We start from the raw sequence: 13,924 nt of genomic DNA, 5'->3' as shown, positions 1-13,924 counted from the left end.
TGAAGAGCTGTACTTGATCCAGCCAACCATTGAGGCCCTAAGACCGTTCGAAGAGGCAACACGAGAAACTTTTGCAGCAAAATATGTGTCCATGTCGAAGGTGATCCCTCTTGTTTCTCTACTTTTGAGAGCAGCTGCAGCCACAGAGTGTCAAGGAAACACACTTTCCAGAGAACTGTTACAGCAGTGCCAACGGCGATTCCGTGGCATTGAGATGTTTCACAGTCTTGCTGCTTGCTGCTTTCCTAGACATCCGTTTTAAAAACCTTGCGTTTCGCAGCCAAGACAAAGTGGAAAATGTAAAAAGACAAATTCTGACAGAAATGCAAGAAATGAGCCTATGTCACAAGCACCATGCACTGCCTCCACTTCTGTGCCAAGTTCTGCCTCTCCAGTGTCTTCTGCACTTACACCGAGCTCTACCACATCCACAGCAAAAGGAGGGTTATGGTCGAATTTTGACACTCAAGCTCTGTCAGCCCAACAGTACCGCTCAGCAGGCACTGATGCGCTCATTGAGATGCGTCGCTACTTAGAGGAAAGGGTAATTCTCCGGGACCAAGACCCGTTACACTGGTGGAAAGAGCATGAACAAACTTTCCCATCCCTAAGTAGACTTGCAGCGAAATACTTGGGCATCGTTGCTTCCTCTGTCCCCGCAGAGAGAGTTTTTTCCAAGACGGGAGAACTGATAATCCACTTTCTCTATCTCACTGTTGGTCTCTCTCTCTCTCTCTCTCACTCATTAAGGAATAGGTGAGGCCTTAAGAGAAAACAATGCCAACAAAAAACAAAAATCACTGGTATCGCCCATCCCTAGTGCATGCGCACTGAACGTTGGCGGTGACGTCATTGGGAAAAGCAGCTGCTGTGTGCACAACGGTAGATACGCCTAGTAGTTCAATGCTTTACGCACAATTGAAATGTTTATTGTTTGTTAGTGTAAAAAGGTCTGTTGATATTTCATTTAGAATGTTCTAATTCAGTAGATAAACTCCTTTTTGTTGTGATTTATTTAAGACCAATGCTGTATTTGTTGTTATTGCAGAATCACATACCCACAATCACTCAATAAAGAACACTTGAAAGAAGATGATGTTGTGGTGTTTGGCAACCCCTCATAAGGAAACAGACGTCACGTTCTAACCGGACACCCTACAGCGATTCAAACGATCCGAACCCAGCAGGTCCACATCCATGAGTGACCATTAGCTCACTCCAAACTCTGCATAATTTACAATACTGTTACTTATTGTACTGTGACACTATAATTGCAATACCACTTTTATTCATCACACAGCACTGTACTGTGCCCCTGTTCGCAGCACTAATTGGTCACAAGTGCCTGCTGTACCCAGGAAGAGCATTTGCTCAGAGAGGACACTTTGCATTGGCAGCACATGCTTCAGTGCTCTGGGAGTGTTTATAGTCCTGTGATTTTAACAATTCATGACTGAGAGCTGTTCTTCATGGCAACAGAACCCACAACAGCAATGACTTTTATCACCATTTTCATCTGGGCACTCACCCTCTGTAAGGGTAAGTGGACAATTTTGACATCATCTGAAATACTGAATCAAAAATGCAATATAGCAGTGAATACCCATAAATTATGATTTGCATAATATTTGAAAAAATATGTATCTTTTCTTATGTCAAGAAATGTTTATTTCATTGTAGTTATTATTACTATTATTTATTTATGTTTTCAGAATCAAGAGGACAGATCACTGTGACTCAGACTCCTGCAGTGAAAACTGCTCTACCAGGAGAGACAGTCACTGTGGGCTGTAAAGCCAGCACTTCTCTAACTGGTTGTAGCCCACCCTGTCTGTCCAGGTACCTGCAGAAACCTGGAGAAGCTCCTAAACTCCTCATTTATACAGCAAGCACCCGTCACACGGGGACTCCAGATCGATTCAGTGGCAGTGGATCTGGGACTGACTTCACTCTGACCATCAGTGGAGTCCAGGCTGAAGATGCAGGAGATTACTACTGTCAGAGTTTTCACTACCCTAACAGTGTCCGAGTGTTCACACGGTGTTAGAGAGCCGTGCAAAAACCTCCCTCAATCAGACTGCACAGTGACTGCACTGCTGCAGCTGGGACCTACTGCAGGTGCTGAGGGGGAAGCCAATGACACCAGACATGTTCTGAAGAGTATTATTATGATTTATCATGAGAAATACAATCAGTACTTATTTAAAAAAAAAAAATACAAGCAAACAAAAAATTGTGAAAACTGTGAAGCAGGTAGATGATAAACAAGAATAATAAAGCTTTCATGTCACCACGATCTACCCCCATTATTGCCATGTCAGATCAAACACCAACTATAATATTTCACATTTTGTCCTAAATGAAACATTTTCAAATTACATTTATTTCTTCACATATTTCAAGACCTGTTTACCCAATGAAAGTAACTGACCCAGTCCACAGAACAGTCCAGTATCCACACTAACAACATGCGCAGTAGTATTGCTTATCAAGATTTCTACCTCTCCTTCGTTTTATATTTTCTTCTCCCACACCTCTTAACCAAGAGTTTTACAGTTATACATGCAAAATCTGATGCACATATTCTACCCCATGTGGAGAAGGTTGCTTGAGCTCTGTGAGATTATTTGCCCAATACTCAGAATAACAGCCCTTCAAACACAAAGACATCCCCATAGAAATATATGCAGAATCCCTAACATGCCATTCAGGCTACTGTTAGAAACGATGTACCACTGAACATTCTATTGTGCTGAAAAAATAATGAAATAAACATACATATTGGTCTACACAGCAACCACATACTTCTCTAGTTTCTCTATGACCTATGTCCAATACTGCTGATAGACACTGATGCTCACTTCACTGGAAAGGCCCTGGTAGGTGGCAGGAAACTCACTGATACTGCAAATCTTGTAGCAGATGCTGTCGCTTCATAAAGTCTACCAGCACTTTTAAGGAAGTTGCTCTGGAGCAGGACACATGAACTCTGACCTGTTGGCCTATATTATCTCAGTATTTTAATAACTCACACGTTATTAAGTTCCTCATAGTTTTCACCGCTGCATTTGCTAAACTCGCCAATCTTAAATCACTGTTTCCTCAAAGATAACGTTAGCCAGAATTTTTTTTTCCAATTTGGGAGCCAGAACTGTGTTATGTTACTGGCTGCACGCAGTGACCCAACTCCCACCTGTGTGACATTGTGTTTGTCTTTCTTCATCCATTATCTGTATGTGTTAACAGGTACATGAATAAAGGTATGGAAGTGGACTGCTGCAATACCCAGTGACAAACATCAGTTGCTCCTGTCTAAACCTGTATATCCAGTATATCCCCCCGGTCAAACACAACAACTTACATTTCTGGCATGAATCCATACTGTGCAAAATAACTGCAGTAAAGACCTCACATACAGCAAATATCCATTCACTCTTCATTGCTCCTTATGATCATCAGGGCAGCGTTATTACGAACACAAATCAAACTTTTCACTGCAGTATTGAGGTAAACAGAAGATCAATGAGACAACATGAAATGGAGAATCATTCAAGCTGATTGATGCTGATTGATAATAATAAATAATAAAATATTTTGCAGTGTTTATGGCTGACTATATACAGTATTACTCTACTACATACAGTATTCATAGATTTCAGAACTGCAAAGTACCCTCAGGGGGTGGGTGCTTTTGGAAAGGATTCCTTTGAAACGGGTTGGAGGTGCAGCAGGAATAGTCCTGACACAGGCAGCCTATCAGTGAGGTTGGCATGTATATCAGAGTCATGGCGAGAATCTCAGGGCTTTACTTCATTCTCACATTGGAGTGAAGTGATAGAAAAGTAAAGCTCTGTGCAGCTCTACAGCACAAACATACTCAGTGAAGTACAGTATAATATATAAATTCAGTCTGGGCTGGATAGAATTTTCAGTCAGTGTCCCAACAGGATAAGAGGAACAACAGTCTGTGGACCATGCTATTTGTAGAGGTTTAAACAACTGATTTTATACATCTAATAACAAAACAGAAAGTCTCTAAAAGCAAAAATATTGGACTTGGAATCAGCTGAAATGTAACTCAGATGAACTGCATTTTACTTAACATTACATGCCATAATTTATTCAGTTACATAATTTGAGCAAACTTTGCTTTCAGACTGGAATAATGAATACTTCTTTGAAGACCAAAGACATATTTTATGTGTGTGAAATGCGTGTGAAATTTGGAAAATATAAAAGTTATCATTTACAAAACCAGACACTTAAAGCAGCTTCAGTTACAAGAGGAAACACCTTGACTGTCATTTCTACACTTTGTTTCACTCTAGGGAGTGAAACAGGAAATTGATCTTGCATATATAATTGCATACGCAAAGGAAGATGCATAGAAACATATTTAAGGATGAGAAAAGAGTGTGATTCAGTGTGATTTGACTTGTTCTGCTGCGTAGCTGATATGACCTGTGCTGGTCATCAAATATTACCCAGATCACTGTGTAAGTACTGTGATATTGGGTTGACTCAGCAAAACCATAAATGGATACAGATTTTCTGCTGTTATACAGCTAATATATTTATTTTGTTTTGATGTCTTTATAACATGTGTATTGATCATTAATTACTTAGTTAATAATATTTGTTGAACAATATGTTTTAAAAATGTAATCAATTTAACTTGTCCCTCCTCTAGAGAGGTGAAATCAGTCCACCCCCACACAGCTGCCCCAGTCCAGGGGATTTTGGGTAGTGAAACTGTGAAACTGTGAGCTGTGGGGGTGAAACTCAGATTTGCATAGGCAGGGCAGGGCGGTTCTGCTACTCCCAGAATAGAGCAGCACTGTCACCAGATGTTCCCCCGTCCCCATGGGGGTTAGTGAGAGCTGAGAGCACACTGTACATCATGAAGCAGCAGCTAATATAGCCATACACTCCTCTCACTGCTCAGGCCTCCAGCCACCTGCTAAATGCACTATTTTACCTCATGCATTCACACATCGCTCACAGGTCTAATGGTAAAACATTGTACATTAAATCAATTGTAAATGTTTATGCGTATTTCAATGATGCTTGATTCAAAATAGAATATCACAGAGCAATATTAAGGAATATTAAAATACACTAGTATTATTCACATATTATATAAATGTAATCTCAAACGTGAAAACATACTGGCATTCTTCTAGAATTTATAATCATCAAATGATCATCCTTTCACATTAAACTGTCTTGTATATCATCTTCATCTCAAATACGTGGTGTCTTATCCTTATATTCATGCTTGGAGATAGCTGCTGGTCGGAGCTTTGTAACTGAGTTCATTATGAACCCTGTGCTGAGGTGTTAAACTGTATGTAATGCCAATGTAGCAATAATTCCCCCAAAACAGGGTTTCCTTCATCTTCATAACTCCCACAGAGTCAATGGACATGGGGGAGGGGTGCAGTTCACACACACCTTTGAATTCAGACATCTATCACTCCTCTGATAGCTCCAAATGATTTCAGTTAAACTGCAGGTTTACCCTCCTATCTCACCAGTACAAAGAGTGCATCACTGTCCCTGTGTTTGAATTAATAAAGACAAGAACAACAGAATTTATGACTCAAGAAGAAATCTTTATTAGTTCTCTATTACAATAATAACAGCACTGAAGCATCAAACCCACACACGGACACATATATCTAACAGGGATCAAAATCAGAGCACATGAAAGATTGTTCTGCTAAAAGCTCAGTCTGGAGAATGGATTCACACAGGAGCTGAAGCACAGCACACTGTTAGTCTACAAGTAATCAGTGAGTAAGAAAGAGAAGAGCTGCGTGCAGAAGAGAGTAAAAACAGAGCATTCAGCCGCTCTACACAGGAGTGTGTGAGGTGCTACTCAGAACACTGCTCTCTCCTCAGTGTGTGAGTGAGCGGAGCCTGGGAGCCCTGGGTGGCCTCACAGGTCAGTGACCCCGCCTTGTTCCACTCGTCCACAGAGAGAGTCAGGGTGCTGCTCCAGCTGTACAGGCCGTCCTTCTCCAGGACCCCGCCGCTCGCCTCCGAGCTCCTGCTGCTACCGTCCACTTTCCAGCGCAGCGTCCAGTCTGAGGGGAAGCCCTTGTTGGCCAGGCACATCAGCGTGGCCGTTCTCTTGCTGGACAGCTCCACACTAGAGGGGGGCAGGACCGTGAGGGTGGGGGAGACGTTTTCTGGGAGAAACAGCAGAGACATGAGGTCAGAGAGAGAGGAGGAAATACAGACTCAGCACAGGACTACAGGAGATGGAGAAGAGACTCTTATTTTCTTCAAGTTCAAACACTAAAGAAATGTAGAACTTGTAGAATAAAACACAAACACAGAGACAAACTGACTGTATAAATGCAGATAAATGTAATATCTATTCTGTACAGGATATTTTCCGTAATATATGATCTCCGATGCAGTGTGTAATGTAGCCTAGGTACACTTTTACTGCAATCTTACAGATACCTAATATAGTTTTGCAGACCATCTTTAAAGGCCAGTGAAAAAATTACTTCCAGGACCAGTTTTACAAATGCATCAAATCTGATTTCAAAAAGTTTCTGCCTTGTTGAAAATAACCAAAATATCTGTATGCAACAGTTTGGTAAAATTAAGCCTTTCTCGTCATTAGGAACAAAATGAGTAGATTTAAGAAAATGAAAATTTCAGGGAAAAAAAAATTAAAATGAAAACGTTATACGCACTAAGAATCAACATTCTGTCTAAAGTTATTTTCGTTTTCAGACACGTTTCATGGAAAACTTATTTGCAAAATCTTTCGTCGAAAATCCGGAGAACCACAAACGCAAACGCAAAGTCTCCCCTTGCTCACAGAAGTAAAAAACTCGAACTGAGCTTTCTTTTAAAACGGACCCGTAATCAGAAAGACATGAAGCATGTTTTAACTCAATACTTTAAAAGCTTGTTTTCTCTGGGAAAACTTCATCTGACAGTCTACCACCAAACGCGTACCGAAAATTACTGACTTCGTAAGATCTTTGTAAGAAATAGCCTATCTGTCCATTACCAGAAAATTCAGTATTAGCAAAACGTGTCACAGAAAAGACCCAACTATTTACACACGTGTTCGCTCCATGGACGAGATCGAGATAACAGAGCTTTACCAAAATGTTGTCACTGTCCTTATAAGCATTATTCACATTAATTTGAGCGCTATGATTATCTCCATTTCGGATGTCATAATAAACACAACCTAAAAACTCCACACAAAGCGCTGTTTGTACTTGAAATCCTGGAGGTAGATAACAAACTATCCTTTATAGGAAAAATAATCACTACATGTACTGGTTATTGAATATTACTTTAAATCGGAATACTTACTTCCAACGTGCAGTCTGGTGCCGCTGCCAAAAGTGTACCACAGTGATTCAGTTCCTATTAGTGTCCCGCACAAAAACCTCTCGCCCGGCGCGGAGAAGAAACCAAAAGATTCAAGTGGCAAAATGGATTTATCCTACAAATGTTTCGTCATCCTTGGAAAACGAAGTGGCGTGTTTTTTCTATGCATACAAGTCAAGTAAAACCCATAATAAAATAAATAAATAAATAATCAGGCTTCGAATTGCTTGCTCTTCAACTCAATCCACCTAAAATCCGTATGTATGTGTTAGTAAACACATGCGTCGCGCAACATTTTAATAATTTGGACCTATTTTCTCCAGAAAAGTAAAGCGTTGGGAATAACTGTACGACATCGTTCGACTAGATGGAAGATGTATTCTGGTTGCTACAATTACAAATAGTATTTGCAAAAATAACAAAGCAATATTTAACTATCACAATAGATTGATATGAGCTTTCAAGTTCATAATAATGGCGAAATGTAGAGTGAAATCGCTGTAAACTTACTGCCGATCTCCAGTTTGGTGCCGCTGCCGAAAGTCCACCACAGTGATTGACTCTGATTGACTGGCTGTACAAAAACCTCCCTGCGCTACAGCGTCTGCGTTTGCCACTGCGAACAACTGATGCATTAAACTATAAACAAACTCAGCACTGAATCATCATCAGTGACTCAGCTCTGAATAGTCTCTTTTAAATTGTTTCATTTGCCACTTCGTTTTTTTTCCGATGAAGGTACAAAAAATGTGCATTATTTCCGACATTATCGCACATTTCATTACTTTATTTTTACGATTTTCATCGATGTCGGTGTTCACATAGGCCTACGCCAATCCCTAAAAACACAAGTTTCTGACACCTCATACAGCGGTATTAAACATGATTACTGTACTAAGAATTGTAACACTACTTCACCCGTTTATCGCACCATCATTAGGCTATATGTGTGAATCTTCCAAGGACACGACAGAGAGTGAGCCACAGAAGATCCAGTCATGGTATTCCTCCACAGATTCCTTATCAGTAACTGTTCCGCCACATTAATAATGATACATGCTGCGTATTCCCATATTACAGAAAAAACTCCAGAGAGAAGCAGCAGAGCGGGAATCACAGAAAACACAACCAGCAGTCCAGAAGATTCCAATCAGTTCACGAGGAAGTGAGAAAAACGTACCGCCAGAGGGCAGCAGAGCAACAGGTGTCCTGAGAATTTCCACTTCTACACAATAGATACAGCTGCACAATATACAAGTTCAGCTACATCACAAACTGAACAGCCTCTGCTCCTCTGGAGGCTCCTGGGACAGTGAGGCAGTGTCAGTAGTGTAGGTCTCAGTGTCAGTGGGGTGGTAGTTTAGGTCTCAGTATCAGTGGGGCAGTAGTGTAGGTCTCAGTGTCAGTGGGGTAGTAGTGTAGGTCTCAGTGTCAGTGGGGTAGTAGTGTAGTTCTGTGTAATTCAGTAGTGTTAACGGTATAGTTTTCAGTGTTAGCAATTTAGGTCCCAGTAGCTTTTGATTGAGATAAAGACTATGTGCACACAGAATAGCTTATGTTTTTGATGAAAACTAGAGGTTCCTGTGTATATCTGACGTATGATATGAAATTTGTCATGGTTTGAGGAGGTGTGTCCGGGAAAGATGGCTGTTCTGGACCCTCCAGAATCCTTCCACAGAAGTGTAAGAGATGAGCTTCATAGCTTGCTGTATCATTGCAGTACCGGTCTGTTGTCTTACAACAATTTAAAGAGGAAGTTGGTATTATCTTATCTAATGAGGTAGATAATCTTACTGGCTTCTACATGGATAAATAACCAAACTCACAAGGTACACATGCACTGAATTATACAAAGCTCTTGGGACCGCTTTAGTAAAGCTGGTTCAGCTGGGCTGTCTCTCTTAAAGGGAACATTCTCCCTGCCCCATGATTGGCTCATTCACAGCTCGCTCTGCCAATCCTGTGCTTAGGCTGGTGTGTATCAGGTAAATTAGTGCTGCAATGTCTTCATGCCTGTGCCAGCACTGCTGAGGGGCCCTCTGACCCGAGAGGCGCTCGGCTGCTGTCCAGGGAGCTGACAGGAGAAACTCAAGAAACAAGCGCAAACTCCAGCAGGGAAAACCCACAGCACCAGCCCCTGTGCAGCCAGCCCTGCCCCTCCCAGCACCACAGAGAGGAAGTGAGGAATTATGGGAGAAATCAATGAAGCGCGTCTACGCAGTGTATGAACATTCACAGGGTTTACACAGATATAGTGCCTGAAATCAAATGTTTGTAATCTATTGACCTGTTTTTTTGCAATCATTTGCCTGAAGACACTTTACATTGGCAGCACATGCTTCAATGTTCCAGCCAGCCTGCAATAGGCTGTCACATTGGGGCCCTCACTCTACACAAAACCAACAAAACAAATCTAACAAACAAAACATGGGAAGGTGCACCACTGACTCCAAACACAAGCTAAATGTTGGTCCCAATCCTGAGATGTAACAGGGTCAGAGTTCAAACGTCCGAGAAGGAGGGTTACCTGTGTGAGGGACCTGCAGCTGCTGCAGCTGATTAAAGGTACTGGAAATAAAGAGACAGACATGGCCATCTGAAATCATTCACTGTCTTCATCAATAAGACCTTCAGTACATTTACTGGATTAATATTTACTTTATAAAATGTGCATTCCTCTCTCATTTTCAACTTTAATATATGGAAGAAGTACAACTATCCCAACAGACAACTGAATTGTATACAAACATTTCATTTTACTGTAACTATTTTATGGACTCCTCTACATCAAGTTCACATCACTGCTTGGCTTCAAGTGCCTGTTGTACCCAGGAAGAGCATTTGCATAGAGGAGACACTTTGAATTGGCAGCACATGCTTCAGTGTTCTGGGAGTGTTTATAGTCCTGTGAGTTTCACACTTCATGACTGAGAGCTGTTTTTCATTGTAACAGAACCCACAACAACAATGACTTTTATCACCATCTTCATCTGGGCAGTTGCCTTCTGCATTCAGGGTAAGAGAACTGTAGAATATTCTGTAAAATCCATCTTACTCTACTTTTACTGTTACTCTACTTTATGATATTGATACACCATTAGTTTTTTGGAAGCCATTTTCTGAAGAAAGCACCATCAAAATAAATTATGACTAAACACTGATTAATTGAGTTAATTGAGTATATTTTAAAATGTGGGAATAATTTAATAAAAATATACTTATCTTTTTACAGAAACCATGGGGCAGATCACTGTGACTCAGACTCCTGCAGTGAAAACTGTTCAGCCTGGGGAAACAGTCACTGTGGGCTGTAAAACCAGCAGTGCTGTAGATGGTGACTGTGGATATGATGATGATGAGCCTTGTCTACATTGGTACCAACAGAAACCTGGAGAAGCTCCTAAACTCCTGATCTATTATGCAAGCAACGGAGACACAGGGACTCCAGCTCGATTCAGTGGCAGTGGATCTGGGACTGACTTCACTCTGACCATCAGTGGAGTCCAGGCTGAAGATGCAGGAGATTACTACTGTCAGAGTATACACTGCAGTGGTAGTAGCTGTGTGTTCACACAGTGTTAGAGAGGCGTACAAAAACCTCCCTCAGTCAGACTGCACAGTGACTGCACTGCTGCAGCTGGAACCTACTGCAGGTGCCAATGACACCAGACACAGTCTGTGGAGGAGGCTGAATTTCAAACACAGAATGATACAGATATGTATAAACAAGTGAAAAGTTTTTGTAAGTAAGGTATGTATAAACAAGTGAGTCAGGAATTAAAGGAAGGAATACAAGTTCACTGCCCTCCACGTACAGTATATTTTTCATAGTTACTCTATCACTCTATCAGTCTATATGAAACACCTGAAAAATCCACATAATATAAAAACATATTGTCATGTTTGTGATACAACAGCTTCATTCAAAATAACAAGAATGAATGATGCTGTATGCCTCCCAACATTAAAACTGAGTAGACATAATGTGTTGTGTGTGGTCCATAGTAATCAGGAGCTGAAGTGATTGAATGTTTCTGATCAGAGACACAGGAGAGGAGGCAGCTGATCCCAGTCAACTGCAAGTGATTCCACATGTTTGATCCCACGTGTGACAAAATGCAAACTGTTCTTTCTCAAAACCTTACTTTCACATTATATTTTAATCTGATTTGAAAAATGCCTCTCCATGCAGGGTTAAATTCCTTGCATATATGACATTCGGTGCACATATACTGTACCATGCCAGCTAGATTGCTTGTGCCTAGTAGATGTGGTCCAAGTTTAAGCCGAAACAACATTCCATTAATGAATACATGGACTTACATGGAATTACATGAATACATGGTATACCTGCTCCTTGATGCAAATATCTAATCAGCCAATCATCTGGCAGCAGCTCAATGATAAAATCACAAAGACATAGTCAAGCATGGGTAAAAATGGCCAAACATTACAATGGGTAGGAAATAGGTTTTAAGTGACTTTGACTGTGGGATGATTGTTGATGCTAGCTATCTCAGAAACTGCTGATCTCCTGGGATTTTCACGCACAACAGTCTCTAGAGTGCATAGAGAATGGTGCGAAAAACAAAAAAACATCCAGCTAGCGGAAGTTCTTTGGGTGAAAACGTCTTGTTAATGACAGAGGTCAGAGGAGAATGGCCAGACTGTTTCAAGCTGACAGGAAGGCGACAGTAACCCAAATAACCACACGTTACAACAGTGCTATGCAGAAAAGCATGCATTCAACACATCAAACATTGAGGTGGATGGGCTACAGCAGCAGAAGACCCCTCCGGGTACCACTTCTGTCAGCTAAGAACAGGAAACTGAGGCTACAGTGGGTACAGGCTCACCAAAACTGGACGGCAGATGTTTGGAGAAACATCACCTGGTCTGATGAATTTCTTGGCACACATTAGGCACCTTAATACCAATTGAGCACCGTTTAAATGCCACAGCTGACCTGAGTATTGTTGCTTACCATGTGTATGCCTTTATGATTACGGTCTACCCATCTTCTAATGGCTACTTCCAGCAGGATAACGCACCATGCCATAAAGCACACGCCATCTCAAACTGGTTCCAGGAACATAACAATGAGTTCAATGTACTGCAATGGCCTCCACAGTCACCAGATCTCAATCCAATAGAGCACCTTTGGGATGTGGTGGAACGGGACATTGGCAGAATGAATGTGCAGCCGACAAATCTGCAGCAACTGTGTGATGCTATCATGTCAGCATGGAGCAGAATCTTTAAGGAATGTTTCCAGCACCTTCTGGAATCCATGCCACAAAGAATTTAGGTTGTTCTGGGGGCAAACAGGGTCCTACCCAGTATGAGAGAGGTCTACCTAATAAAGTGGTCATTGAGTGTATGTGTGATTCATGTATGTGAAAATCTTCATATGTGTAATCTGCACATATGCGAAGATCATTTCTAATGTCATTCTTCTATCTTCAGGGGTCAGAGCACTGAAGCTGTTAGAGAGAGAACCAGGTGAAGCAGGAGCCTGGAGATGTCAGAACTCCAGATATCTGCCCTTCAGAGGAGAGTCAGCAGCATCACACAGAACACAGACACAGGCTGCAGTTACTGACCACAGGAGGGAGACAAAGAGCAGCAGCCATCTAAGTTGTAATAACACAGTAATAAAATATAAATGGGTCATTTAAGTACAAGTTGAGACAATTCTCTGTAATTAGTGTTAACTCATTCTGATTGTGAAGCATTTGTAAATGTAATATTTTATATGAATGAAACAATAAGATTACAGCAAATTCATGAATCCATCTTCATTTATTGTAAAACCTACTTTTGCTCCAGCATCATGCCTGACTTCATAGCACTGCTTGGCTAAAGTGGCTGCTATACCCAGGAAGAGCATTTGCATAGAGGAGACACTTTGCATTGGCAGCACATGCTTCAGTGCTATGGGAGTGTTTATAGTCCTGTGAGTTTAACAATTCATGACTGAGAGCTGTCCTTCATGGCAACAGAACCCACAACAACAATGACTTTTATCACCATCTTCATCTGGGCAGTTGCCTTCTGCACTCAAGGTGAGAGGGGTTTATTTAATTATTTATTTAAAAAAATGGCAAACCATCTAATACACAAAATCAGAAGTTTCAGTTAAAGAATATTGGCTTCATGAAACTGACTGATCATGCCCTGATTACATTTGTTTATTCATCATTTCGTTTTTGTTTTCTGATTTTCAGAAACTATAGGGCAGTACACTGTGACTCAGACTCCTGCAGTGAAAACTGTTCTTCCAGGAGAGTCAGTGTCACTGAGCTGTAAAGTCAGCAGCGCTGTGTTCAACAACTACCACCTGCACTGGTACCTGCAGAAACCTGGAGAAGCTCCTAAACTCCTGATCTATAGTGCAAGCACCCGTCCCACGGGGACTCCAGATCGATTCAGTGGCAGTGGATCTGGGACTGACTTCACTCTGACCATCAGTGGAGTCCAGGCTGAAGATGCAGGAGATTACTACTGTAAGAGTTTTCATTGGCCTGGTAGTGATCGAGTGTTCACACAGTGTTAG

The 13,924-nt window shown here is 41.3% G+C and overlaps 3 gene segments (V, D, J or C); 2 read left to right on the top strand and 1 right to left on the bottom strand.

Moving 5' to 3' along the window:
• Positions 1–5,828: 5,828 nt before the first annotated feature.
• LOC118794967 lies at positions 5,829–8,305 on the bottom strand. The segment is given in 3 exon segments: positions 5,829–6,194; positions 7,879–7,963; positions 8,300–8,305. Coding segments are annotated over 3 exon segments (408 nt in total).
• A 2,012-nt stretch (positions 8,306–10,317) lies between these two features.
• LOC118794939 lies at positions 10,318–10,950 on the top strand. The segment is given in 2 exon segments: positions 10,318–10,384; positions 10,601–10,950. Coding segments are annotated over 2 exon segments (399 nt in total).
• A 2,410-nt stretch (positions 10,951–13,360) lies between these two features.
• LOC118773846 lies at positions 13,361–13,924 on the top strand. The segment is given in 2 exon segments: positions 13,361–13,433; positions 13,596–13,924. Coding segments are annotated over 2 exon segments (402 nt in total).

This window comes from Megalops cyprinoides, chromosome 2 (genome assembly GCF_013368585.1).
Source record: "Megalops cyprinoides isolate fMegCyp1 chromosome 2, fMegCyp1.pri, whole genome shotgun sequence".
Taxonomy (NCBI): Eukaryota; Metazoa; Chordata; class Actinopteri; order Elopiformes; family Megalopidae; genus Megalops; species Megalops cyprinoides.
The sequence above is the reverse complement of the archived record's forward strand: the minus strand, read 5'-3'. Positions and strand labels throughout refer to the sequence as shown.